At 37.0% G+C, this 26,998-nt stretch overlaps 2 protein-coding genes and 1 long non-coding RNA gene across 14 annotated transcripts in view; 1 reads left to right on the forward strand and 2 right to left on the reverse strand.

Moving 5' to 3' along the window:
• The window catches only part of LOC139033173 (uncharacterized), a 417,354-nt gene extending 410,511 nt beyond the window's left edge, over positions 1 to 6,843 (reverse strand). For all 4 annotated transcript variants that reach the window (XR_011485796.1, XR_011485797.1, XR_011485798.1 and 1 more), the window contains exons 1-2: positions 6,576 to 6,843; positions 1,937 to 2,074 (exon numbers count right to left, since the gene is read on the reverse strand). This is a non-coding gene — a long non-coding RNA (uncharacterized lncRNA). The remainder of the gene's footprint in view (positions 1 to 1,936; positions 2,075 to 6,575) is intronic.
• On the reverse strand, positions 5,066 to 6,582 carry NAP1L3 (nucleosome assembly protein 1 like 3). The gene is given in 2 exon segments (XM_020877411.2): positions 5,066 to 6,350; positions 6,352 to 6,582. Coding segments are annotated over 2 exon segments (1,440 nt in total). The 5' UTR covers positions 6,507 to 6,582.
• The window catches only part of FAM133A (family with sequence similarity 133 member A), a 46,144-nt gene continuing 25,403 nt past the window's right edge, over positions 6,258 to 26,998 (forward strand). For 2 of the 9 annotated variants that reach the window (XM_020877450.2, XM_070462078.1), the window contains exons 1-2: positions 7,013 to 7,238; positions 7,876 to 7,945. The gene's annotated coding sequence lies outside the window, so the exon portion shown is untranslated. Of the gene's footprint in view, positions 6,346 to 7,012; positions 7,242 to 7,371; positions 7,466 to 7,875; positions 7,946 to 26,998 lie in introns of those variants that run through there. The other 7 variants (XM_070462076.1, XM_070462079.1, XM_020877453.2 and 4 more) reach the window with 6 other exon arrangements.

Raw genomic sequence — 26,998 nt, forward strand, 5'->3', positions numbered from 1 at the left:
ATATTTTCCTACAATCATACATAAGTAGTTAAATATAGAAATATGAGTATAGGCATAGGTTAATACATATACATATATTACCTTGTGCTCTCAGTTGAAATGGATTAGAAGAAAGAAAATCTATGGAACAAGCATACCCAGCTTCCAGTATTGTCTCCAGTAAAAGGAACCATGATCTTTGCTGAAATGGTTGGTTTTTAGGACCAGGGCAGAAATAAAAAAAGCAAACCTGGAGCATCTTATAGTCCCAGAAAATAAGAAAGTGATAAAAAAAAAAAACAGTGATGGATCTATCAAAGTGACACAGGAGCCAACTGAAAGAGCTCCCAATGGTCAAAGTGGAATTATGTTTTACTCAACAATATATCCAAGGCATGAAATTTTATATGAAAAGATGAGACAAAATAAAACTATTGTGGAAAATAAGACTTAGCTGGTGCATCAAATACATACAATGAAATTCTATATGCTTATAAAAGGACATTAGGTAAAAATGAAGGCAATCTGAATAAAATATTAATATATATTTAGTTAATAGTTATGTATCATGCTCTCTTTATTAATTGTGAAAAACATACCATACTACCATAAGATTTAAATAGCAAATGAAACTAAGTGTGGGATATTTGTAAACTCTGTGCTATCTTAACAATCTTTATATAAAGCTAAAAGTTTCCTGGGGAAAAAAAAAAAGATTCTCCTAACCTAAATGCCCATAAGAAACATTATGATATGTTAAGCAGAATGAAGTTTACATGCCCTGATAGAGAAAGGGTTCCAAAATACATCAAATGAAAAGTTAAAGGGATAGTAGTACATTAATAAAGATAGATATAAATATTTTCATGTGAAATGTGGTTATCTTTGAAAATAGGATTGTTTAAAATAATTTTTATACTGAAAAGTATATTTTCCATATTTTCTGTAATGAACATATTTTATAATCAAAAGATATAATAAAATAATAATAAAGTGATAACTTTCAGTGAAGCATACTGCAAAAATATACTTAATACCCTTAGTTTACATAACTTATGAGTAAAAGATGAGAAAACCACTTGCAAACACTTTTACTAGCAACACAGAAGGAAATAATAGCTCTATTATGTTTATTTTTTCTTTAAAAATACCTGTCATGCAAAATTTAAAAATATAAATAATCTAGAAGTGGTATTAATGTGTTATTAGAAATTCTTAACTCTATGCTACTTTAAGTCAGTGATAATAATGTACTATATGTAAAGTACTATATCATAATAATTCATAATTTATAGCACAATAATAAGATACACCTGGTCCGAGTTGATTTAGTCTTTGTGCCTCTGAGGAGCAGGCATCACGCATGTAAATTGGCCCTGTTAATTTTTTTCCTCAAGTAAATATTAGCTTCAGTGGAGTTCTGATAATTTTCTCAGTTACACTCTAAAAGAGCATCATAAGGACTAAACTACACAGAGGCTTTAGAGAATGTGTTGTGTTCTACATCTCTTGTAAAGAAGTGTATTTCTAAATGCTGTCTGTTACAATACTTAAATTTTTCATTTTTAAATTTAAAAGACACTCCACAAAAAAACACAAAACATAAAATTGGAAGTAATGCACGTGTGTTGGAGTTACTATACTGCAGGTTGTCCCAATCCTAGCCAACACCTAATCAAGTGAGTATTTATCCTTTTTTCCAAAGCGGCCAATTCCTTTTCAAACTCAGCTTCTATCTTATCACTTAACCCCTGAAGCTCTTTGAGGTCTAGGACACCTGTACTGTTAGACCCAGTCAGAATGGGAGCATTTGCATCATTTGAGTACCTGTGTGGTCTCTTTCTTAACTCCTTTCTTCCCTGACCTCTTCAGCAGCCCCTGCTGCTGCTTAGGAAAGCCCTTCCCTTATCTACGTTTGCCATGTTAAAGGGAAAGAACAAACTTTGATGGTGCTGACCTGGACGCTCAGGGCCAAATTCAGGTTGCTAAAAACTCTCAAAGGAGAAGGCGGGGACGACTGCAGCAGCGGAGGAGATGAAGACCTCTTAGGTCGGGCTGGGAGAAGAAAGGAAATGGCTGGCCTCATCCTTAATCACTGCCAAAGGAAAAAGCACACTATAAGAAAGCACTGAGGAAGACCTCATAAAACCCTTCTCACGCCCCTGCCCCCTGCCAGTGAACTGCATTCCCAGTCGACTTTTTTTTTTTTTTTTTTTCCTAGCATCATTCATGGCTGAACGAGTGTGGTGGACAAACCTGCAGGCCAAAGAACGTGAGAGCTCATCGGCTTTCCCGGCTCTTTTTACCTTTGACTTGGCCTAGGTGGTTGAAGCACCCAACGCCCACATTTTGCATTCCCAGAATCCTAGCTATACTGATTAAAAAATCCAGGACACCTGCCCGCTTCCCACCCCAACCTCAACCAGACTTAACCTGAAAAGACCAGTAAGTTGTCTTTCCAATTAGCTTCTTATGCCCACCCAACTTGATTTGAGACAAGAACTTTAGGTAAAACCTAATCAAAGAGATGAACTGGGAGAAAATATACCAATCTCCGTACACCAATCTTCCTGTAGTGTGCTTCTGAATGATTATTATTATCTGCATATCTCCTTTTATTCTGCAAATGTTCCATAATGACATGTGTTCCTTTAATACTGGAAAATACACAGCAGGAAGGGGCTAAATACTTCGGTAAATGTGCTAAGCTGCAACAAGGATGTTGCATTCCATGTAGAAATTTTAAGGGCTCTACTATTTGTGATGTCTGGCAAGCACGGTATATTATCCCATTTGAGATTACTGCAGCAGTAACCCAGGTGTTGTGTGTGTGTATGTCTGGACCCATGGACTACCAGGCTCCTCTAGAGGTCCATGGAATTTTCCAGGCAAGAATACTGGAGTGGGTTGCCATTTCCTCCTCCAGAGGCTCTTTTTGTACCAGGGATCAAACCCACATCTCTTGAGTCTCCTACATTGACAGGCAGATTCTTTATCACTGCACCACTTGAGTAGACCATAGTGAGCCAGGTACATGCTATTTACTACAGTCTTCTATTTGGCACTGGCTTATTAGTAAATCTGCTGCCACACTTCTCGATGGATGCAAAAATCTCAGAACTAAAATGCAGGCACTCTCAGCTATTGCAAAAAGCAATCATTTGCTTCCTGATTTTGTATAAATCATAACCTAAATATCCAAACATGCATGATTGGTTAAATATGTAGTTCATGGGTTGGAAGATTTTTACATTTATAGACACAAAGGGGCTTCCCAGTGGCTCAGGGGTAAAGAATCTGCCTGCAATGCAGGAGACACCAGTTCAATCCCTGGGTTGGGAAGATCGATTGGAGGGCACTCCAGTATTCTTGCCTGGGAAATCCCATGGACAGAGGAGCCTGGCAAGCTATGCTCCGTGGGGTCACAAAGAGTCGGATACAACTGAAGCGGCTGAGCACACAACAAACACATAGACATGAGGGGCTACTGTTAAGCAGGGATTAATGCAAGATACTAAACTATATATGGTGGGATCTGGGAAGACTATTGGGTAATTTTATGGCAAGAGACCCGGAAATTCGCAAACCCTATCTTCCTCCTGCTGCAACTCTTTCCTGTAAGGTCTTGAAGAAAATATATGCAATTGGGGAAAAGGCAGATGTGAAATAAAGTATCATTTGCTGTGCTTGTGACTTTGTGCCTAGTACAAAGCACTCTGGTAAACTGAGTTTAAGAGGTCTCCTCCTTAAAATAAATTCAAACCAAAATCTTAGGATCATGCATACTATCACTTACAAGGAAAAATAAACTACACAAGGGAGGAGACCTCCTCCCAAGTCACAGTGGAGGATGGGCCTGGGTCATTTCAGATCCTACTCTGGAAAGTGAAAACTTTCATTGATATCCTTTCTGGGTGAGGCACTCCTGCCTATCTCCCCACTTCCCCATCCCCACTTCTTCCCATTCTTTCCACTCCCCACCCTCCTCCCCTCTCATTTCCCATCCTTCTCTCTTCCACTCTGTTCTCCTTCCACCCCCTCCTCACCCTCCCTCTGCCTCCCCACTTTCTCTACTTCAACCCTCCTCCCCATTCCTTCCTCCCCTTCTCTTCTATTCCCCGTTGTCTTAGTCCTCCTCCCCTGTCCCATTTTTCTCCAATCACTTGAATGTATATCCTCCAAAAAAGACCTAAGATCTAGGAAATGCATCAAAACGTTAATTATAATCATATATTTAAATATATCCCTTTTCCTAAGGATTCCCTACTTTTTCTATAATAAGCAACACAGTTTTTATAATGAAGCAAATATGGTAGATTTTTATAGCACGATACACTTTATTTGACATTTATTTTAGGTTGCAATAGAACATGAAAAAAATGATATAAAGTGATCATTTCCAGTGAAAGGCAAAGTAGAACATATTATAAAGAAAATGTGGTTAGTACCTTTAGTTCAGTTACACAGGATAAGATGAGCATATTTTTAAAAAATACTATGTTAACACCTCAGTAATAAACAGTAACTTCATTGTGCTTAAATTTATAAATCACTATGTCACATTAACATGCTCCGTCATATCATACATGGTTTGATGGACATCATTAAATGTATGCTAATCTTTTTTCAAGCAGTCAAATTTCACAATGTGCTGTTCAAGTTAGTATAATAGTGTATTTCTATAACAAATGAAGGCACAGCTAGTACAAAGCAGATTTAAACCCTTAGTCTGCTGGGCTGGGAAAAAAATAGACTTGCATTGATACTTCAGGAACTTTGTTTTATTTCAAGAAAATATCGTCTTGGTTAACAATTCTGACAGTTTTCACAGCTATATTGTAATAGGAACACAAAAATTTCACAAAAATTAAAAGTTTGTAGCACCAAAAAACATGCTTTAGATAACTGACAGCAATTTACACATTTTGATGAATACTACACAGCAACAGGCTAGATAGAATAAACTGATACTTAAGACAATTTAAGACAATATTTTAGGCCACCAAGAAGGTACAAAAACTCGACTATGAGGAATACTAGTGTTGAGATTACAGGGCAGGTTTTTGCAAAGCTATATAAACCTGCTTTACTTCTGCTTGAAATTTGAGATTCCTGAAAATTCTTTCATGCAGCCTCTTTTATATTTTCATTATTTCCTGTTCCCATAATCTTTACCGAAATTATAAGTACCGTTGACTTCTCCTGTATAGTAATAGACTGATTTCAGGATGATGTTATCATGTAAAGTTTGACCAATTTCAAAATCTTCATCAAGGATAGCATCTTCTCGTGGTTCAAGCTTTCCGATAGTAGGAATCTCAGGAGGGCTAAAGAAGTTGAAGAATGATGCATTAGGAACCACTCTTGGCTGGGTTTCTACTTGTCCAGTAGCAGCTGTGTGATTCTGGGTGGTTGTCACTGTGACATCCTTTCCTCTTCTCCAATCTGTCTTACAGCCTTTGCAATCTTGGATTTCCCAGCCCCAAGAGAAGAAGGGATCATTGCGATCTGGCTTTGACTTTATTATATATGTCTTGGTCAGCACCTCATTCTTGAAGTATGGATTGGGTAGAAAGCAAAATTCAAATATGTAACTTACAGGCCTGCCGGGTTTTGAAAACTTCAGGCTAACATCAGACAGGAACTTAAGAATGGGCTCATCATACTTTTGAATCATGGGCCCCAGCTTGTCAACATTCTTGAACACAGTCAGCCAATAGTCGGGAATGCCTTTAGGATCTTCTCTTTTAGGCTTTCCTTTGCGAGCTCTGTTAAGAGCTCTTTCTTCAGGCGTGACCTCAGGAACTCTTTTTGGAGCCTCTTTTCCTGGAGTCCTGGTCTTAGCCTCTGCTGCTTTAGTCTACCCTTTATCTTCTGCCTTTGCCTGGGGGGCTTCTTTTGGATCTTCTGGAGGCTTGGCCTCCAGAGCATCTTTGGACTCTGCTTTTTCTTCAGTCTTTGCTATTGGATTTTCTATTGGTGTTACATTTTCTTCAGCCTTGACCTCAGATTTTGCTTCCAGATCATCCTCTTCTTCCTCACCCTCTACAGCAGGCATCTCACTAGAGTCTTCCTGTATCTCTTCATCGCTGCTGAACACCTCATCCTCCGAATTCCATTCACATTCTTCTTCCGTGGGCTCATATTCTGCATTGATGATTTCAAATCGCCGGTTGTACAGAGGCCTATTGAGTTCGGCATATTTTCGTTCAAGATCATGAACTGCCTTTAAAAACAGGGCATCTACCTTGTCACATTCGTCTTGAATATTTCTGAGAGCCTGCACACGATTTCTAACTGCCCGAGGCAGCCGATCCACGAAACTTCTACCTGACGGAGTCCGCCGCACACTTCTGGAAGGCCCAGGTACTTATACTTCTATAGAGGGGGCTGCGGCCACTGCTGCTGCTGCTAGAGCTGCTGCCGTCAGATTCGTCCCCAGAATCTCTAGACAAGATAGCTACCACCTCTTCATCCACCCCCTGGGCGGCAGGCTCCGAGACCCTGTTAGGATCCGCTTCTGCCATTCTGCAAGCCTGCAAACCTCTTAGGGTGGTCACTACCGCGTGCCCAGAGATGGGGAGAAAATGACTCACGGATGCTTGGATGGTGGCGGCGGAAGCCGGGGCTGAGGAGGTGGCAGCGGTGAAGGCAGCAGGAGCGCTGGGCGGGGCGCGGCGGGGCCGAGGTGACTGCACCGGAGGTGGCAGCGGCGGCGGAGGCCTGGGCGAAAGAGGCGGAGGCAAAGCCTCTCTGAGCCGCAGCTGCGGCGGACTGAGGCGTGACGCCGCTGAACGTCGCGGTGCGTGAGCCCGAGATCTCTTCACTGCTTACATCGTGTGCCCCCTCCCCTCGCAGTCAGACCTCCCGTTCATTTAGTTTCCAGTGTGCCTTTACCTCGCACCTCATTTGCTGGACAAACTTGATTGACCTTGATTGACAATGCCTCGACCCAATAAGTGCGCAAGCACACCGCCCCCTCCAGGCTCTGCCCTCCTTTCCAGACGTTCCTTGGTTGCTGAGGCACACACCACTGGATGACTTTTTTTTTTTTCCCCTTTAAATTCTATCTTTATACATTTATAATTAAAAAAAAAAGCTTAGATATGAGGTAAAAATACTAGTCATGGTTCCTAACAAGGGAAGAGGAGTATCCTCCCATCCGCGCATCCTTAATTCCCGTTTGGTTTGTCAGGGGCCTCGTGACAAAAAGCTGTTTTTAAAAAATTGGAAGAAAATGCTCCAAATGGCATCATTGGGTAGTATGATTATGGATTTATTAAAAATTCTCTTTCTTTTATCTGAATGTTTTATGAGCATGTATTTTTTACACTGGGGAAAAGGGGGGAGTCGTTTATTGGCGAAGGGGGGAGGGGCTAGAAAGCAGGCATATTGAATTCCACGTAGCAGCGTTAATAAGTACTGTCTGTGATGTTTGGCAAGCTTGGTTTATATCCATCTACAAGGTTTGCGAACCCATGTTGCTGTGAGTCAGTTACACCATTTTTACTGTATTCTCTTTTTAAGCTGACATATAATAGACCCCATCCTTGCTGGTGATTTGCCACGTAGTCCTCGATGCTTGTAACAACCTTGTAGATAAAAGGGATAAACGGGCATTCAAATGTTAAGTAGTATTATTTAAAAGCAGATGGTTTGTGCTATACTTTCGTGCAGCAGCTTTTAATTTCACGAATAGCAGGATGGGGAGGGGGGAATCTGTGCTGATGAAACTGCATCCTCTGTCAGGGTGTACTTTACAATGTCATCTGCCACCAGTTTCCGTCTAACACTGTAAATTTCTAGCCATACTGAAGTATGATTTACAGGTCCAGTAATAAATAAACTTTTGCAAAATGAAGTTTAAAAACAGGTATCTGTTATTTTTATTTACAGGATTCTTTTCTGCAACAGAACGACTCCCTTGTTACAACCAAAAAGACCAGTGTTTACTTTTCATTAAAAGGTAAGGAACATATTTAGCCTATTTTTATGAATGACAAGAATTACCTATCTATATTTGAATAAAAATTCACAAGATGTAGTCTTTTAATTGGAAGGTATCTTGTTAGTTCCATGGAAACAGAAAAATCCACAGAGGTGATTTGGAATACTAATGTAGAAAATAACCTAATTAATCACATTCATTTTTCTAAACTTGCTCATAGACTACAAGTAACAAATTAAAATATATAAAATACGATGAATTATTCATTTCAAATGAGGAAAAGGATTAAAGTTAGATTAACCCTTATCTTTCCTTTTTATTACAGAATTTTGTGCTTAGTTATATAGTCATATTTTTTAAAAATTAGGAAACACTTTTATTTCTATTTTGTAAATGAATTTACTTTTATTATTTATTCCTGATTGTCAAAGTATGTTAGCATTGTAAGGAAAAACACAGCATAGAAAATTTCAATGATGATACAAACACAGTCTTAATCAAGTGATAACCAGTTAGAATTTTGATGCATTTCCTTCCAGAATTTTCTTTGTAAATACACACGCATGCCTGTTTACATATGCTGTTTTATCTATGTGATACCATATTGTGTTTTGTAATCTGCTCATTTATCAATTTATTGTGGCTATGCTTCCACAGTAAATGGTTGAACATCTCATTTTAAAATAGATGCATATTCCATGGAAATATTTCCCTTAATTTAACCAGATTCCTATTGTACGGCAGCTACTTCTCATACTACCTCTCTACTAGCGCACATCTTTTTCCTGTTACAAAATAGTTATCCCATATACCTACTCTATGCACTTGTAAAAATTAGCCATATGATAAATTCTAGAAATGAGAGTCCTGAAATAAACTGCCTGCTCATTTTACTCTTTGATACATAGTGCCAAACTTCTCTCCAGAAAAAATTATCACAATTTGCAATTACACCAACAATGCATCAGTTCATTTATTTAGTCATTCAACTATTATATTTTTGTGCCTGCTGTGTGCCAGGCACATGTGGTAGAGGATGATGATATAATGCTGAATAAAACTTACTGGGTGCATATCCTTTCATTTTTAAAATTTTAATTAAAATATATACTATGGAAACAATGATTTAAATCAATGAATCTATGCTGTAAATATTGTTCTACAAATTATTATTTTCCCTTAAAATGATGGACATATTTTGTTAATGAAGGAACTTATATTTTATAGTACTTTAATGGTTTAATATACATGTTAAATTTTGTGCCAACAAGAATTAGTATTTTGAAGTGAGCAATGAATTTAGGATTCAGACTTTTTAATGTATTTTTATGAGCTAGTTAATTTTCTGAGTATCACTTATTTGATAATCTTTCTGTCTCATACTTATTTGAAGTGCTACCTTTACGGTATTAACTAAATCATTTGGTTCTGTTTCTGAATTCTGTTTTCTGATCCATTCTCCATAAAGTTAGTTAAAGTGTTAGGTGCTCAGTCATGTCCGACTCTTTTGCGACCCCATGGACTGTAGCATGCCAGGGTCTTCTGTCCATGGAATTCTCCAGGCAAGAATACTGGAGTAGGTAGCCATTCCCTTCTCCAGGGGATCTTCCCCACCCAGGGATCAAACCTGGGTCACCTGCACCGTGGGCAGATTCTTTACTATCTGAGCCACCAGGGAAGCCTGATCCAATCTCCATAATTTATCTGCAAATAACTAAGGAGGCAGTTTTTAAAATAACTTGTATATTTTCTAGAAATGATATGGATTGAAAAAATCAGTATGTTGAATTCCAAAAATAAATTTAAAATAACTCAAAATATGCTGATAGTCACCACTCTCATTTTAATAAACATCTGTAAGTTAATTTCCTGTTATTATGCATTTATATTTCTTAGATTAGTGGTAAAATTGAATGTCTTTCATATGTTTATCATCCACTTTGGAATTGCTTATTCATATCCTTTGTTTTTCTGCTGAATTGAGAAAAAAAATAATCAGTGGTTGAAATCCTAAGGGTGAAATAATTTTGGCCTTGATTTAAGACAACTGTGACTCTTTTAGAAAATATCTCTCTTCTAATTTATGATATTGGACAAATATGGCTCAACCACAGCTTTCATTCTAAAATTACCTACTTAGAGCATTGTTTACATGCTTTTCAAGCATCAGTTTCTTAATCACTCACGCTGATACAGAAAAATTTGGAATGGAACAGGGAGAGTAAAAAGAGAAAAAATACTTGTGAAAAGAACCTCATACAAAGATACTATATTAATGAGCTATACTGGTTTTTGATTGGAAGTATTTTTCCCCCAAGCCATAGATTTTAGGTGCCTTTTTCTAACAATGGTCTATTTTTGATGTGCATGCACTACTTTAGATATCTCATGACACACTTATTTCTGTAGTGTTTTTTGGTCTATTAGTTAATTTTATAATGGCAGGTCCATAAAAGAAAATATTGTATTCATATAATGAACTTAATTTACATATAATACCATATTTTTTCTATTTTAAGTATTAGTGCTAGTATATAATATGCTATTTTTCTACAAGAGGCTATCTGTAAATTACTTGTATAGTGATATGATCTCTGTTCCATTGTTGTAAGATATTCTTTTGATGGGTTAAATGTTCATAGTTCTAAATGAAATGGTTAAGACAGAATCTATTTCAGGTTGAACATGACTCTTGGATGTCTCTTTATACTTTCCCTGATTTGATCATACACACAATCCTACCCACCACCCCTGCCACACAAACACAATACATAATACACAATGAAAACTGCTCTAGCATGTCTCACTGTCTCACATGTAAGTATCTTTTGTTGTAGGTTTTTAAGAAGCCAAGCATTGAAAATTCATTTATTTTTGGACTTATTAGTTTCTTTTTTTATTGTTCTTCTAGACAGACTTTTTCTGAGTTAAAAAAAAATAGTTCTTTTTTTAAATTTCTTTCTTTTTCCATTTATATTTATTAGTTGGAGGCTAATTACTTTACAATATTGTAGTGGTTTTTGTCATATATTGACGTGAATCAGCCATGACCTAGCAATCCCACTTCTGGGCATACACACTGAGGAAACCAGATCTGAAAGAGACACGTGCACCCCAATGTTCATCGCAGCACTGTTTATAATAGCCAGGACATGGAAGCAACCTAGATGCCCATCAGCAGACGAATGGATAAGGAAGCTGTGGTACATATACACCATGGAATATTACTCAGCCATTAAAAAGAATTCATTTGAATCAGTTCTAATGAAATAGTTCTTTTTAAAACAATTTTACTGAAGTACAGTTGACCCTGCAACAACAGTTTTGAGCTGCATGGACCCACACGTTTTTTTTTTTCAATAAATATCATAGTACTACACAAGCCACTGTTAGTTGAATCCTAGGATGAAAAGCTGTGGATACTATGGCATGCACTAAAGCTATACACAAGATTTTTGACGGCACAGAGGATCAGCACCCCTACCCCCAGAGTTGTTCAAGGGACTGTAAAAGACATATGATCATACATAAAGTATGCAGTTTGCTAATTTTTAAAATTTATTTATTTTAATTGGAGGCCAATTAATTTACAATATTTTAGTGGTTTTGTCATACATTGACATGAATCAGCCATGGGTGTACATGTGTTTCCCATCCTGCACCCTCCTCCCATATTGCTCCCCACCCCATCCCTCTGGGTCATCCCAGTGCATCAGCCCTGAGCACCGTGTCTCATGCATCGAAACTGGACTGGCGATCTGTTTCACATATGATAAGGTACACGTTTCAGTGCTATTCTCTCAAATTATCCCACCTTCTCATTCTCCCACAGAGTCCAAAACACTGTTCTATACATCTGTGTCTCTTTTGCTGTCTCACATGTAAGGTTATCGTTACCATTTTTCTAAATTCAATATATATGCATTAGTGTACTGTGTTGGTGTTTTCTTTCTGGCTTACTTCACTCTGTATAATAGGCACCAGTCTCACCCACCTCATTAGAACTGATTCAAATGTATTATTTTTTAATGGCTGAGTATTCCATTGTGGATATGTACCACTACTTTCTTATCCATTCCTCTGCTGATGGACATCTAGGTTGCTATAATTTTTATTTTTAAGAAACTTGATTTAGTAAACATATCAAACTTTGTGCCAGTAAACATGCATAATCTTTTCTGACACAAATGGAATATGCCTCTGTAACATTTGATTTTTAAAAGGAACTATTTTTAAATTACATTTCTGGCATTATAGCCTTGCCTGCATGGAATTTAAGAGAACAGTTACAATAGAAGAGAAGAAAAATTGGTTAGTAATTTGGATATTTGTTCTAGTGCTACTTTTCAACTTAAAAAATAGCATAAATTGTTCAAAAATGTAAATCCACATCACAAAAGAGCACTTTTACAAGGCCACTCAGGAATCTTTTGCCTGCAATACTCATGGAAAGAATTATCACACAAAAATTCTAGTAAAGTAAACCTTTTAAACTGCAAATTTGGAAGCAGTTTATTTCATTCTGCTAAAAAGGGAGGAAAAATTTTTAAAGTTTTGACTGGTGAGCAATGTTCATGCATTTATATATGACTACAAAAACTGTTTCTAAATTTTATATTATATTTGGACAATATAGAACAAGCCCAAATGATATTTTCTGTAATTTTTTCATCCAGAATACCCAAATATATTTAATTAATTATATTACATGCATCCTCTGAGAAAAAGAAAAGTCTTAAGGAGTTGTAAATATTCTTGCTGGTGGAAACAAATATGTATTCCACAGCTCTTCAGAGGTGATTGTGTCAAATAACATACACACAATTGTAAAAATTATCTCAGAATTTAAGAGTAGAATCTCAAGGATAACCAAATATCAGCATTTGATTTCCTTAGTGAGCCTTTATGACCTAAGTGATTTTAGCGTAAGTTTGGGAGTAAGAATTGCTAGGCTGAATCTTGGTTACTCCTCTTACTAGTTGTATTAGATATTGGGCAGGCTACCTCACTTGTATTACTTCTATTCTCCCTCTCTAAAATGGGGCTGAAATATCACACAGATCTCAAATTCAGTATTATTTGCTAGTTTTCATAATATTATCTTTGATCAAGATTGTGTGTAAAGAAACATTTCTTACTATGTAGTCTTAAGCCACTCATAGCGTTTCTTTCTGAATATGCTGTGACTTGTATTTTGGAAGCAGCATGTGCTATGTCACTTCAGTCCTGTCCGACTCTTTGGAAGCAGCATGCTGCTGCTGCTAAGTCACTTCAGTCGTATCTGACTCTGTGAGACCCCACAGATGGCAGCCCACCAGGCTCCCCCATCCCTGGGATTCTCCAGACAAGAACACTGGAGTGGGTTGCCATTTCCTTCTCCAATGCACCAAAGTGAAAAGTGAAAGTGAGTCGCTCAGTCGTGTCCGACTTTTAGCTACCCCATGGACTGCAGCCTACCAGGCTCCTCCATCCATGGGATTTTCCAGGCAAGAGTACTGGAATGGGGTGCCATTGCCTTCTTCATTGGAAGCAGCATAGGACTCTACAAATAGAGATTTTCCAACTCTAACATGCGTGAGGGTGGAAATTTTATGACTGTCAGCAACTCCTTGATAATAGTAACATTAGGTCTTAATAGTTCTAAAGTCAAATAGTCACTCTTCCTGCTTGGCATTGTGTGCCTTCAGAATATCTCCTATTATTTCAAAGGAAAATAAATCATCACAATTTTAAATAAAATTCAAACCAAGTATCATTTTAGTATTTTACAGCACATGCAGCCCCTTTTCTTTCTTGAGAGCTTTCAGACTTATTGATAGTCCTAATTTATGCATCTTCATTATTTAAATCTCAGACTCATATTTTGTATTTATTTTTCATACCTTTTATTTTTATACCATTATGAAGGTTAAAAGTATAAAATTTGCATACCATTAGTTACATATATTTTAAAACATAATAAAAAATAACTCCCAATGTGTTAAATAATGACTTCTGCTCTTGATATTTAAATATATATATATATATATATATATATATATATACACATTTACTTTTTACATGTTGGTTAATTTTAGCATACTATGCATCATGACTTAATTTTAAATACTCACCTAGTACTTTAGATGTCCTATCTCATTTCTATTTCTTAGAGTATTGTTGTCAAATCTAATGAACAGCTGGTGGAAAATATAGTCCTAATTGGAGACAAAAGGGATTTTAGAGATCTTTTAGTCCAATCTTCTTATACAGACTGGGGAAACTGAGGCCTTCCTTATTGGATGGACATTCTAGGACTTTACATATATTTGTCACTACAGACAATTCTGCAGTTAACACACTTTTACATGTATTATTATGTATTCAAAAAGTGATTTTCTCAAATGTTAATGGCTTTGGTTTAGAGCAATTTAAGGAGTAAATAAAGATTGTTCACATCCTCTAATAATGGATAATTACCCTAAGCATAAGCACTGTGTAGTAAGTATACATAGCTGTCACTAAATGATAATAAATAATTGTATTTATCACCTTCAGGTATCAGACACTGAAATAAGTGCTTTACTTTTACTGTTTAATGAACCCATTTGGGGTTCATTATTATCCTCATACCATCTTTGTTTGATATCCTCATCTCACCCTTAATACTATATCTTCAGTGAGGAGACTGAGTAACTTGTTGAAGGTCAAATAGTTTATAATCAGAAAAGCTCAGATGTGAAAACAGATGATTTGATTCCAGAAGTTGAATTCTTAACCACTCTACTACACCATCTTTAAGGAACAAAAGTGAATGAACTCCTCAACAGGAGTTCACTCCTCAACTCCTAGAACTGGAGTTAAATGACAGCCCTGGCCGTTCTTCCATCCTTCTGTAATAGTTATGTCCTCTTGGTATTAGCAACTTTAGGGGCATCAGTTGGAGAAGGCAACGGCAACCCACTCCAGTACTCTTGCCCGGAAAATCCCATGGACAGAGGAGGCTGGTAGGCTGCAGTCCATGGGGTCTCAAAGAGTCGAACACGACTAAGTGACTTCACTTTCACTTTTCACTTTCATGCATTGGAGAAGGAAACGGCAACCCACTCCAATGTTCTTGCCTGGAGAATCCCAGGGACGGCAGAGCCTGGTGGTCTCCCGTCTATGGGGTCGCACAGAGTTGGACACGACTGAAGCGACTTCGCAGCAGCAGCAGCAGCAGCAGCAGGGGCATCAGTACTCAAGTTCCTCTGACTTACACAAGAGATTTAGCTTGAACTGACAAGGTATACTGGAACAAGTTAGTTTAATGAAAAAGATGGTTTTCATTAAATTTAATATGCCTAATGACTTTATTTGGTTAACAGCCAAACACTGGGAGATCAGAGTTTAAAGTAAATACTAAAGTATTCAATCCACAATTAAATGAAAATTATACTAGGAATTTTTGCATTTAGTATCCCAGCAGCAGAAGAACTTGTATTTCTGCTGCTAAGTCGCTTCAGTCATGTCCGACTCTCTGCGACCCCATAGACAGGAGCCCACCAGGCTCCCCCTGTCCCTGGGATTCTTCAGGCAAGAACACTGGAGTGGGTTGCCATTTCCTTCTCCAATGCATGAAAGTGAAAAATGAAAGTAAAGATGCTCAGTTGTGTCCGATTCAGCAACCCCATGGACTGCAGCCTACCAGCCTCCTCCGTCCATGGAATTTTCCAGGCAAGAGTACTGGAGTGGGTTGCCATTGCCTTCTCTGACTTGTACTTCAAGAAGCCTAAAATTTGACCTGAATATCAGGAAATGTCCTTGAAATCTATACATTTTATCTATACATTTCTTTTCAATATTTGACTTGTGTTCTATAATTTATTGACATAGTTTTTTATGTAAGATTCCCGGTCCCTGAGTAAAATTAACACACTATGATGTTACACTATGATACACTATGATAATCTGATCTATTTTCCTGTGAGTTTCAGGCAGCAGCACAAACTCTGGAGTCTGCATTTAAATCCTTCCCCTTACTGTCTATATGACCTTGGACAACTCTTAGTTTTCTTATAAAAACAGGATGATAGGAACAGCCCTATGGGGTGGTTACATAAGAGTCTAGGAGCTAATCTGTGTAAATTATTTATTCATATGTGTAAAGGCTCAATAAGTGCTATCTATTATTATGCCATTCACAGGACCACATAGGGTTCCTGTCCCAGTTAAATAAGGATGTTCCAGGGTCAAGGTTAATGAGTTTAATCAACTTACAATGCTATGTTTTATATGTTTTATATATTCAACTTAGAAAATAAGTTACATTTGCCTTATAACCCAAAGTAATGTTTTGTCAGGGTGAGAACTTATATCCTTGGGTTAGTTATTCTCCACTGGGGCAGGCTTTTCAGTTAAATAACATGCTTGTTGTTGTTTAGTTGCAATGCCCCACTCTTTACATTTTAATGGAGCCACATAGATCATTTCTTTTGCAAACCTGTTCTTTCCCCAAGTATATTTTAAATTTCCCTAGTACAGGACCTGAGATGTTTTCTTATATGTAACTCTCCATCTTCACACAGAGTATTTGCTCTGCACAAGAATACACTTAGTACTAATAAACCAACTTCTGAAACTAATGAACTGACTTCCTGAGATCAGGAGTGTTAGTACTTGCTGCTGAAGTTTTTATTGCTCCTATTTTTCTTTAAAAATTGTGCCATACCCTAATGTGCCAAATTTACTGCTGCATACCTGCCATGCAGCAAATCACATTAATTTAGTACATTTTCAATATTTAAAGAACTAGTGTTTTAGCAACCAAATCCTAAATAGGAGCACTTCACACACTTATAGCTAAGAGACTATGCAGTCTTTAGAAGAAAAATTGTGGAATTTAATGAGGATCTAGAGTATTAAATTCAAATGTCTGTGTACTTAACCTTCTGTTTCATTAGTATTTTCTTTCATAAGACAAGATTTCTAAAAAATAATTATCTGAAAATTGTTTTACAAATAATAGGCATTAAAACAAAAATATATACTGAAGTATCAGAGCATCTTTTTTCAATAAATTGTACTCTGGATATCATTTAAAAAACTATTCAGTAAGTTTCAGTTAAGTAAGATGAATAAGCTCTAAAGATCTGTTGTATAATATTGTACATATTGTCCACAATGGTGTATTGTATGCTTAAAATTTGTTAAGAGGATATATCTCATGTTAAGGGTTCTTACCACAATAAAATATTTTAAAAAATGAAGACTACTCTGAGAACCAGATTTTGTTTGTTTTCAGAGCCTTGCTGTGTTAATTAAGCATGTAACATGTCACATTGAATTTTCTTACTTGTAGCATATTTAGAAATAAATTTACCAATTCCTGCATTATTTATAAGATGCTTTTCTTTGAGAAGTCATGTTTTTCTTTAACACAAAATCCAGTTATGGAAGTCTTTAAATGATTAGGAAAATGCCAGAAACTAGGACTTGAGAACACATCTGCCTTGGTAACAACAAAAGAGCTGGTTATCAATAGGTGCAAATATGCCCAGAGTAGAGTGTCAAATGAAAAAGGCAAGTTGCAAAACAATATCTTCAGTATGATTTTGTCTATATAAAAATGCATATAAAAAGGTGTATATATGGAGTGTGCATGTGTATATGGGATTCTCTGGTTCAGTTCAGTTCAGTTGCTCAGTCGTGTCTGGTATTTTCATATTCATAGAAAAATTTCCAAAAATATACACACCAAACTGGTCTAATTAGAAGGAAAAGCTTTAACTTTTTGTTTTCTATTCTGAAGCCCTTCTTGAATTTTAAACAATGAGCACATATTATTTTTATAACCAAAAAGAAAAAAAAATTGCAGTGACAATGAATAGCATGTTTAAATAAGTTTGCATTGTATTTTAATCAAACAAGGTTTATACAAAGAGTGTGAATACTGTTCCAATTATTGCTTTTGCAAAGTAGGAAGCAGCTTTTGCTTGAGCCACACTCATATAGCCTGATCTGTATACATTTATTTCATTCAAATTGTTTCCATTCCACTTATTTCAAAACTCATATCCTATTGACTTGTACAGCTGTTTTTTTAATTAATTTTTTTTTGTTAAAGGATAATTGCTTTACAGAATTTTGTTGTTTTGTGTCAAACCTCAACATGATTCACCCATAAGTACACATATATCCCCTCCCTTTTGAACTTCCCTCCCATCTCCCTCCCCATCCCACCCCTCTAGGTTGAAACAGAGCCCCCGTTTGAGTTTCCTGAGCTATAGAGCAAATTCCTGTTGGCTATCTATTTTATATATGGTAATGTAAGTTTCCATGTTACTCTTTTCATATATCTTACCCTCTCCTCTCCTCTCCCCATGTATAGCTATTTTTAATGGAGAAAATGTTTCTTGCTTCTAGAGGCTCAGGTTGCCTGGAAAATGAAGACCATGAGTAGACTAACCATTCTTCTGAGCCGTTTATTTTTAACTTTATGGGGAAAACTTAGGCCAATTCTTACAAATAACTGTTTGGATTTTGTGGTATCCTTTCCTTCCTGTGGCTTTGTGATGATTTGAAGAAATTTAAAGCCATAAAATATTGCTTGATCATAAAATTACTAGGCAAAGTGCATTTTTTTTATGCAAGTGATGTTTAACTACAAATGATGTGAATTTTGCTTGTAAGTTTATAATATGCTTACTATGAGATTCTGTTTAATTCAGTCAAAGACATATGCTTACTGTACTGAAATTTAGGATCACTGAACCAAAGTCATTATAAAATAGTAAAAATTAATAGGATGCACATTTTAAAGATAAAGCTATGACAGTTGATAAAGTATTCTATTTACCATTCCCTTCTGTACTCTCTTGCATTCTGTCATTTCACTGTTTCAAACCACTGTTATTTTCCATCTGAATTATTTACCTCATCCTTGCCATCTATCTCCCTACCTCAAGCTCTCTTCCTTCCCTTCTAGCCTATATTATGTTGTGAAGCTAACCTTTCTAAAATGCCATTTTCATCATATTCTGCCCTTCTTGAAACTCTGCAGTGAATCTTCATTGAAAGGCAGAGTGGTGAAGGGAAAAAAAAAAACACAGAAGTTTTGAAATCAGACAAACTTGGGTTTGAGTCTTGGTAAGTAATTTTTTAGAAATTAAGATTCATGTCAAATATACCCATATTTACCAGTTGCTAGCTGTATGGCCTTGGAATGTTACTTAATCTCATCAACCCACAGCCTCTTTATCAGTGAAAAGTGGAAAATAATACATAACTAATTCATAACAGTGAAAAAGTATTAGTTGCTCAGTCATGTTCAACTCTTTGCAACCCCATGGACTGTAGCTTGCCAGACTCCCCTGTCCATGGAATTCTCCATGCAAGGATACTAGAGTGGAGAGCCATTCCCTTCTCCAGGGAAACTTCCTGACCCAGGGATTGAACCCAGGTCTCCTGTTTGACAGGCCGATTCTTCACAATCTGAGCCATGAGGAAAGCCCAACTAATTCCTAATAATAGCATATCACTTAGGACTTTTCAGCTACAAGCAGTATAAAACAACTCTGGCTGTTTTACTCAAAATTTAATTCATTGGAAAATAACAAGGTTTCACAGAATCTGTGGAAGATTGGTGAGTCAGGTCTGGAAGCAGGCAGGAACTGAAGTAGCTCTGGATACCTTAGGAAGGAGAAAACACAGGACCTCATAACCAAAGTAGTCTAATCATGATGTTTAGGATGAGATAAACTGAAACTTCAGTCACTTTCAATTTAATTGTTTGCCCTTTCACTACAATAGGGTAAGGCTTCTAGTTATAGTCCCATTAGATTCTTCTCAAGAGAAAATCAGAGTGCTAGGAGAATGAGGAAATGGATGCCCAATATCCAACATACAACAATTGCCAGCTATGTATGTAAACCACCAGTCACATATTAGGTGCTCAGTAAATGGCTATTTTAACAGAATTATGTCTGGAAAACTTAATCAGGCCTTCATGGCTCTTCAGTTTCTGACCTTAATCAACTTTTTAAACTTAATTTTCTCCCCAATTCTCTACATAAACCTTGAATTCTCATTTCTTTCCTTCTCACTTAATCCATTTTCACTGCCTGAAATATTCTCAACCTCTCTCACTTTTTTAATTTCCAATTTATCTCTTGAAAGACTCAGCTTAGCTCTTTTTCTGGTCCCAAAATCACTGATTTTGTTTCCTCATTTCTCTTAATCATGCATTGCTTCTTGACATCTTTTTTGAATGGTAGTCTTATATTGCTAAATCTTCACATTTCCAGCTGGATTATACAGTCCTTCATAAGAGAGATTATGTATCATATATTTATTTGCTTCCTTGATGACACTGAACCCAGTGCCTTACACATAGTAAGTGCTCATAAACTTATGATAAATGAATGCAAGAATGTAAATTATTAATTTTAATTGAAACATTCATTTAATGATCACCTTCTGTATACTCAGCACTGTGGTGATTGTTTTGAGAATGTAGGGAAAAAAAACACATTGAAAGTTGCCTTTGTAGGTTACAGTTTAATTTATGAGCAAAAAAAATAAAAGCATGAAGTACCAAAAGTGCAGTTATATTAATAAGTAAAACATATCATAATAAGATGTTATATATTGGTACTAAGTGTATGAGAAGATACAAAAAGCAGGAATAACTAATAGTTATGGAAAATTTGAGAAGGAAGTCTTATTGAGGTGGAGAAGTGGAGTTAGCAGGAAGCTTTTGTTATTCAGTTGCTCAATCATGTACGACTATTTGCAACCCCATAGGCTGTAGCACACCAGGCTTCCCTGTCCTTCACCATCTCCCAGAGCTTGCTCAGACTCATGTCCATTGAGTCAGTGATGCCATCCAGCCATCCCAACCTCTGTCATCCCCTTCTTCTCCTGCCTTCAATCTTTCCCAGCATCAGGATCTTTTCCAATGATTCGGCTCTTCGCATCAGGTGGCCAAAGTATTGGAGTTTCAGCCTCAGCATCAGTCCTTCCAATGAATATTCAGGACTGATTTCCTTTAGGATGGATTGGTTGGATCTCCTTGCTGTCCAAGGGATTCTCAAGAGTTTTCTCTGGCACCAGAGTTAAAAAGCATCAATTCTTCAGCACTTAGCCGTCTTTATGGTTCAACTCAAACATCCATACATGACTATTGGACTACTGAAAAAAAACCATAGCTTTGACTATATGGATCTCTGTCAGCAAAGTGATGTATTAGCTTTTTATTTTGCTTATCTTTTATTTATTTTTTCCCATTTATTTTTATTAGTTGGAGGCTAATTACTTTACAATATTGTAGTGGTTTTTGCCATACATTGACATGAATCAGTCATGGATTTTTCATATGCTGTCTAGGTTTGTCATCGCTTGTCTTCCAAGGAGCAAGCATCTTTTAATTTCATGGCTGTAGTCATCATCTACAGTGATTTTGGAGCCCAAGAAAATAAAGTCTGTCACTGTTTTCATTGTTTCCCCATCTATTTGCCATGAAGTGATGGGACCAGACACCATGATCTTAGTTTTTTTTTAATGTTGAGTTTTAAGCCAGTTTTTCATTCTCCTATTTCACTTTCATCAAGAGGCTCTTTAGTTCCTCTTTGCCTTCTGCCATAAGGGTGGTGTCATCTGCATGACATGTTTTTGATGTTTCTCCCTGCAGTCTTGATTCCAGCTTGTGCTTCATCCAGCTCAATATTTTGCATGTACACTTCATAGAAGTTAAATAAGCAGGGTTTTAATATGCAACCTTGACATACTCTTTCCCAATTTTGAACCAGTCCATTGTTCCATGTCCAGTTCTAGCTGTTGCTTCTTGACCTGCTTATAGGTTTCTCAGGAGGCAGGTGTGGTTGTCTGGTATTCCCATCTCTAAGAATTTTCAAGTTTGTTGTGATTCACACAATCAAAAGCTTTAATGTAGTCAATGGATTAGAAGTAGATGTTTTTCTGGAATTTTCTTGCTTTTTCTATGATCCAGTGGATGTTGGCAATTTGATCTCTGGTTCTTCTGCCTTTTCTAGATTCAGCTTGGACATCTGGAGTTCAGTTTGTGTCCTGTTAAAGCCTCACTTTGAGAATTTTGAGCATTACTTTGCTAGTGTGCGAAATGAGTGCATTTTTGCATTAGTTTGTACATTCTTCAGCACTGCCTTTCTTCCTAGCAGGAAGTAGTCTAAAACATAACTGGATATATGAAACCAGAACTGGGAAAAGGCTTAGCAATTGGGGCTGGAGATATAGGCTTGTGATACATTTTTTTTGTAAGCAGTGTTAGTGTAAATGGAGAAATTATGAAAATTAGTACATAGAGTAAGCCTAAGAAAAGCCATGTAGGTGCCATAAAGGAAGTCCACAAAATTCTTCCATTTAAAACATCCCTGTGTTTTCTAAAACAGATTTTTTTTGAATTTAGTATGAAAAAGTGAATAAGTGGAAGTGTTAGTCATTCAGTCATGTCTGACTCTTTGCAACCCCATGAACTGTAGCTTGCCAGGCTCCTCTGTCCATGGAATTCTCTAGGCAAAAGTACTTTCACTTTTTCATACTATATTTCAATACATACTGTAAAATTTATTCTTTTCAATGTATAATTCAGTTATTTTAGTAGATTAGTAGAATTGTGCAACAATCATCACAATTCAGTTTTAAAATTTTTCCATCATCCAAAAATTCTGTGAGACCCATTAGCAGTAAATCTCTTCTCCCATCCTCAGGCTTAAGCAAATACTCTTCTGTTTTCTTTCTGTGTAAATTTGCCTTTTCTGTACATTTAATATAAATGGAATAATATAATATGTGGTCCATTGTGCCTAGCTTCTTACACTGAGCATATTTTTAAGGTGTAGCATGTATCAATAACTTGTTCCTTTTAACTGATTAATAGTATTCCATTGTGTAAATATAGCACAATTTGTTCATTCATTTACTAGATGCTGGACATTTACATTTTTTCCATTTTTTTGTTTTTATGGGTAATGCTTCTATGAATAGTGACAACATGCCTCTGTGTGGACATATAATTTTATTTCTTCTGGTTAGAGGACATAAAGTAAAATGACTATTATATGGGGAAATTTTGTTTAACTTATTAAAAGACTGTCAAAATGTTTACCAAAGTGTCTATACCATGTTATATTCCCACCAACAATGCACAGATGGTCTGCTTTCTGTACATCCTCAAACCTTGATACTATTTGTCTTTTTTATTTTAGACATTCTAGTGGATATGTAGCAGTTTCTAATTGGTATTTTGATTTACATTTCCCTAATGATTAGTGATGTTGCATATCTTTTCATATCCTTTTAAGCCATTCATATCTTCTTTCACAAAATGTTGAATCAAATCATTTGCCTATTTTTAATTTGTTTTTTTTCTTCCTAATAATTATTGACTCATAGAGTTATTCAAATACTCTGTATACAAGCTTATTTTATTATTATTATTTTTAATATGGCTTTCTCTTTAAATCCCCTACCTCCTCAAATTCTCAAAAAAAAAAAAAAAAAAAAAAAACCACAAAATACCCAGAAATTAAACATACGTAAGCTCAAAGAACCAAGGCAACCCAGACTGAGTAGCAAACACCTTCCCACAGAGGCCAAAGTTCTGGGTGCTGGGGTCTCCATTCAGAGCCTGGTAGTTAAACCTGGTGAAGAATAAGGTACTCCAAAAGCTACCAGTAACCCTGCCCAGAGGGACTTTCTGCACAGGAGTACCCCTAACAGGGCCAGGCTATGTAAAAAGTGGTGTTTGTTGGTCTTGTGAAAGAGCTCCTTCCTGTGGGCATCCAGGAACTAGCTCCATGAGTCCTGTAGGAGGCCAAGCCTAAGCCCCCCTACCCCCTACCGCTATAGACAAGGCACTCAGCCAGCAGAAAGCAGCCCCTGGACCAGCCGTGGCTGTGGATCTACAAGCTTTTTATTAGATCTATGATTTGCAAATACTTTCTGCTAGTCTGTCACTTTTACTTTTGTTTTCTTATTGGTGACTTTTGAGGAGCAAAACTTGATAAATTCAAATTGATCAAGTTTGTCTTCTATGGGTCACGCCCTCAGTATTGTATCTCTGCCCTGCTCAAGGTCACAAAAATTTTCTTTTTTTCCTTCTAGAAGTTACTTATTTTAGCTCTTAAATTTGGGTCTGTGATCCATTTTGAGTTAAGTTTTTGTATATGGCATGGCATGAAGCAAGGGTCTAATTTCTTTCCCTATTTTTTTTTTGGGGGGGGGTGGCGATGCACCACCTGGCTTGCAGGATCTTAGTTCCCCAGCCAGTGAAAGCACCAAGTCCTAACCACTGTAACATCGTGAAATTACCCCTCTATTTTTATTCAAATGTGGATATCCCCTTGTCTGACTCCCTTTCTTGAAAAGACTATACTTTCCCCCAATGAATTGTCTTGGTACCTTAGTGGGAAATCAACTGACCATAAATGTTAGAATTTATTTCTGAATTTTGAATTCTGTCCCACTTATCTATGTACCTCTCTTTGGGTCAATACCACATTGTCTGATTAACTGTGGCTTTTATCTTAAGTTTTAAAATTAGGAACTCTGAGTCCTCCAATTTTGTTCCACATTTTCAAGTTTGTTTTAGCTATTCTGGTCCCTTTTATTTCCATTTGAAATTTTAAATCAGCTTGTCAATGTCAGTTTCTGCAAGGAAGCCAGCTGGGACATTCATAGGGGTTGTATTTAGTCTATCCATCAATTTAGGATGAATTACTATCTTGGTAATGTTGAGTCTTCCTATCTAAGAGCATGAAATATCTATTTATTTAGATATTCTTTAATTTCTCTCAGCAGTGTTTTGTGATTTTTAATGTATAAGTCCTGGAAGAACCTCTGTGCTGAATGAACTGAGGGGTGGAAGGTATGGGAGCAGCTCCAGGTCCTAATGCCACAGATTCCCATTCTTTGTACCCCAAGGTCAGCGATGTTTCAGGAATAAACACTCCTCAGATGGGTATATAGTTTTGGTCAGTTTCAGAGTGCTGATTTTGTTAATTTGTCCAGGTTTATAATGCTTTAGGGAAAGATTTCCTGAACTTCTCATTTAGCCATAGCTAGAAGTTCCAACATGTGTGTGTGTTTATGAGAATTTGTGTTCCAACTACTTCTAACTCCAAAATCCCACTGATAGAATATCTTCTGAGCAATGCTGATTCATTCAAAAAAATATGTCAAACTGCCAGTTGTCTTGTAAAGACAAAACATATGACTTATTGGTAATTTTTTGTGTAGCATTGACTATGTGTTAGAGTTGTGATGAAAGTGACTAAAATTGACTGCATAATTTAGTTCAAATAAACAGATATATCAAGCACTTCTTATGTGTTTGGTACACATACACAGGACGTAATAGATGAATAAATCATTAGTGTTACCCTAAAGAAATTCTCCATGTTGTGTCAGAGTCTTTAAGTATACTTCAGGTCTACAAGTCTTCAGAGTCTGAAGTATAAGTAGACAGCCAAGTGTACATCCCTTTGGAGCCTCAGACTCATATAATTAACTGCCTATTCAAAATCTCTATTTGGATGCCTAGCAGGCATCTCAAAATTAATATGTACAAAAATGAATTTGCTTACCCACCTTTTAAAACTAATCTTATTTAGTGACCCCATCTCAATAAGTGGTACTTCTCTCTGCCAAGTTTCAGATACTTGGTAGTTATCCTTGGTTTGTTTTTCTCCTCCCGTACCCCCTATCCAATCAGTCACCAAGTCCTCTTGCTTCTACCTCCAAAATATTATCTCATGTCTATCTGCTCATTTGTTTCCTACTCTAATGTCAACATCCTAGTCCAAATCATGTTCATTTACTGCCACCACCCCCTCCAAGCTATCATAACTGGACTACTGCCTAGTTTATCACCCTGCATTCCTTCCTAGACAGCTAATGTCAATTCTTCACATGTGGGGCAAAGTAATGTCAGGCAAGTGTAATCTCCTCGGTTCTGTCTCATCTCAACAAAATTTGAAGTGACAAACCTTAAAGCCCTCGGTGTGTCACAGCTCTTGGACAGACCGTGTTATAGCTCTCAGGACTTCAAGAGACCATGTTATAGCTCTTAGATCAGTGTTACAGCTCCGTGTTACAGCTCAGTTTTATTTAGAAAACAGCAGGAAAATACATCCTTGAGGCGTGAGGGCATGCAGATCCAAAGACTCGAAGAGAAGATAGAGCTCAGGCTCTTTGACTCCTCTTTTTATATGTTTTTGCCTCCCCCCCGGCCCTGCCCTATGTAAATTGGGCTAGCCAGGAGTGCTGTTTGTTCTACCTGAGGTCCTCACTCTGATCCTTGAACCTTCCTTTGACCTTCCTTTGTTCTATTTTTGCAGGCTTTTCCCTTCCTTGTCTTTTAGCTACCACCATTTTGGACTCCTGTTTCCTATTCTAACTACCTAACAGTAATCTTTGAAAAATGGAAATATGATCACATCACGTCCCTGCTTAAAATTTTCAGTGGTTACACAATTGATGTACAATATGGTGCCCAGTTAAGTATGTTATTCAAGAGCCATGGCATTTTAGTCCCAACCTAGTCCAACTAACCTCCCACCTAGATCTACCACCTAAATTAACATTCCTTTTGTTTGAAGAGGGAAAGGTAAAATTTTACATAACCTCCTTCTCCTTCTGCCTCTGTAACTCAGCTTGCCCCTTGCAAAGTCTAGATCACATAGGTCCTGTAGTCTCAAAAAGTGGAGACTTGGAATACTAGGAACTGAAGTTTATCTCACTCACCCTTGTCCTGCTCTTTCCAATTGCCCAGTCCCTGAAAACCTGCTTAATTATACCTGTCCAGGTCAGGCATCCCCCTCCTCATCTTGACCACCCTTCCCACACACACAAAACCCCTTAGTTTAAACCAGCCTATTAACAGCTAGTGTTGCCCCCTACAGTCTCTCTATAAAAACTCTGTAATCCCCTTGTTTGGAGCTCAGAGTTTGGAGTGTTAACTCCTGTGGGCCCACTGGCATAATAAACCTGAGTTCTGCAACTCTCTGAGTGTGGTGCTTGGTTTCTCAAGTACTGGTTTCTGCAACATGTTTACAGTCTTACTTATATCTATTCTCC

Source organism: Odocoileus virginianus, chromosome X (genome assembly GCF_023699985.2).
Source record: "Odocoileus virginianus isolate 20LAN1187 ecotype Illinois chromosome X, Ovbor_1.2, whole genome shotgun sequence".
Lineage (NCBI taxonomy): Eukaryota > Metazoa > Chordata > Mammalia > Artiodactyla > Cervidae > Odocoileus > Odocoileus virginianus.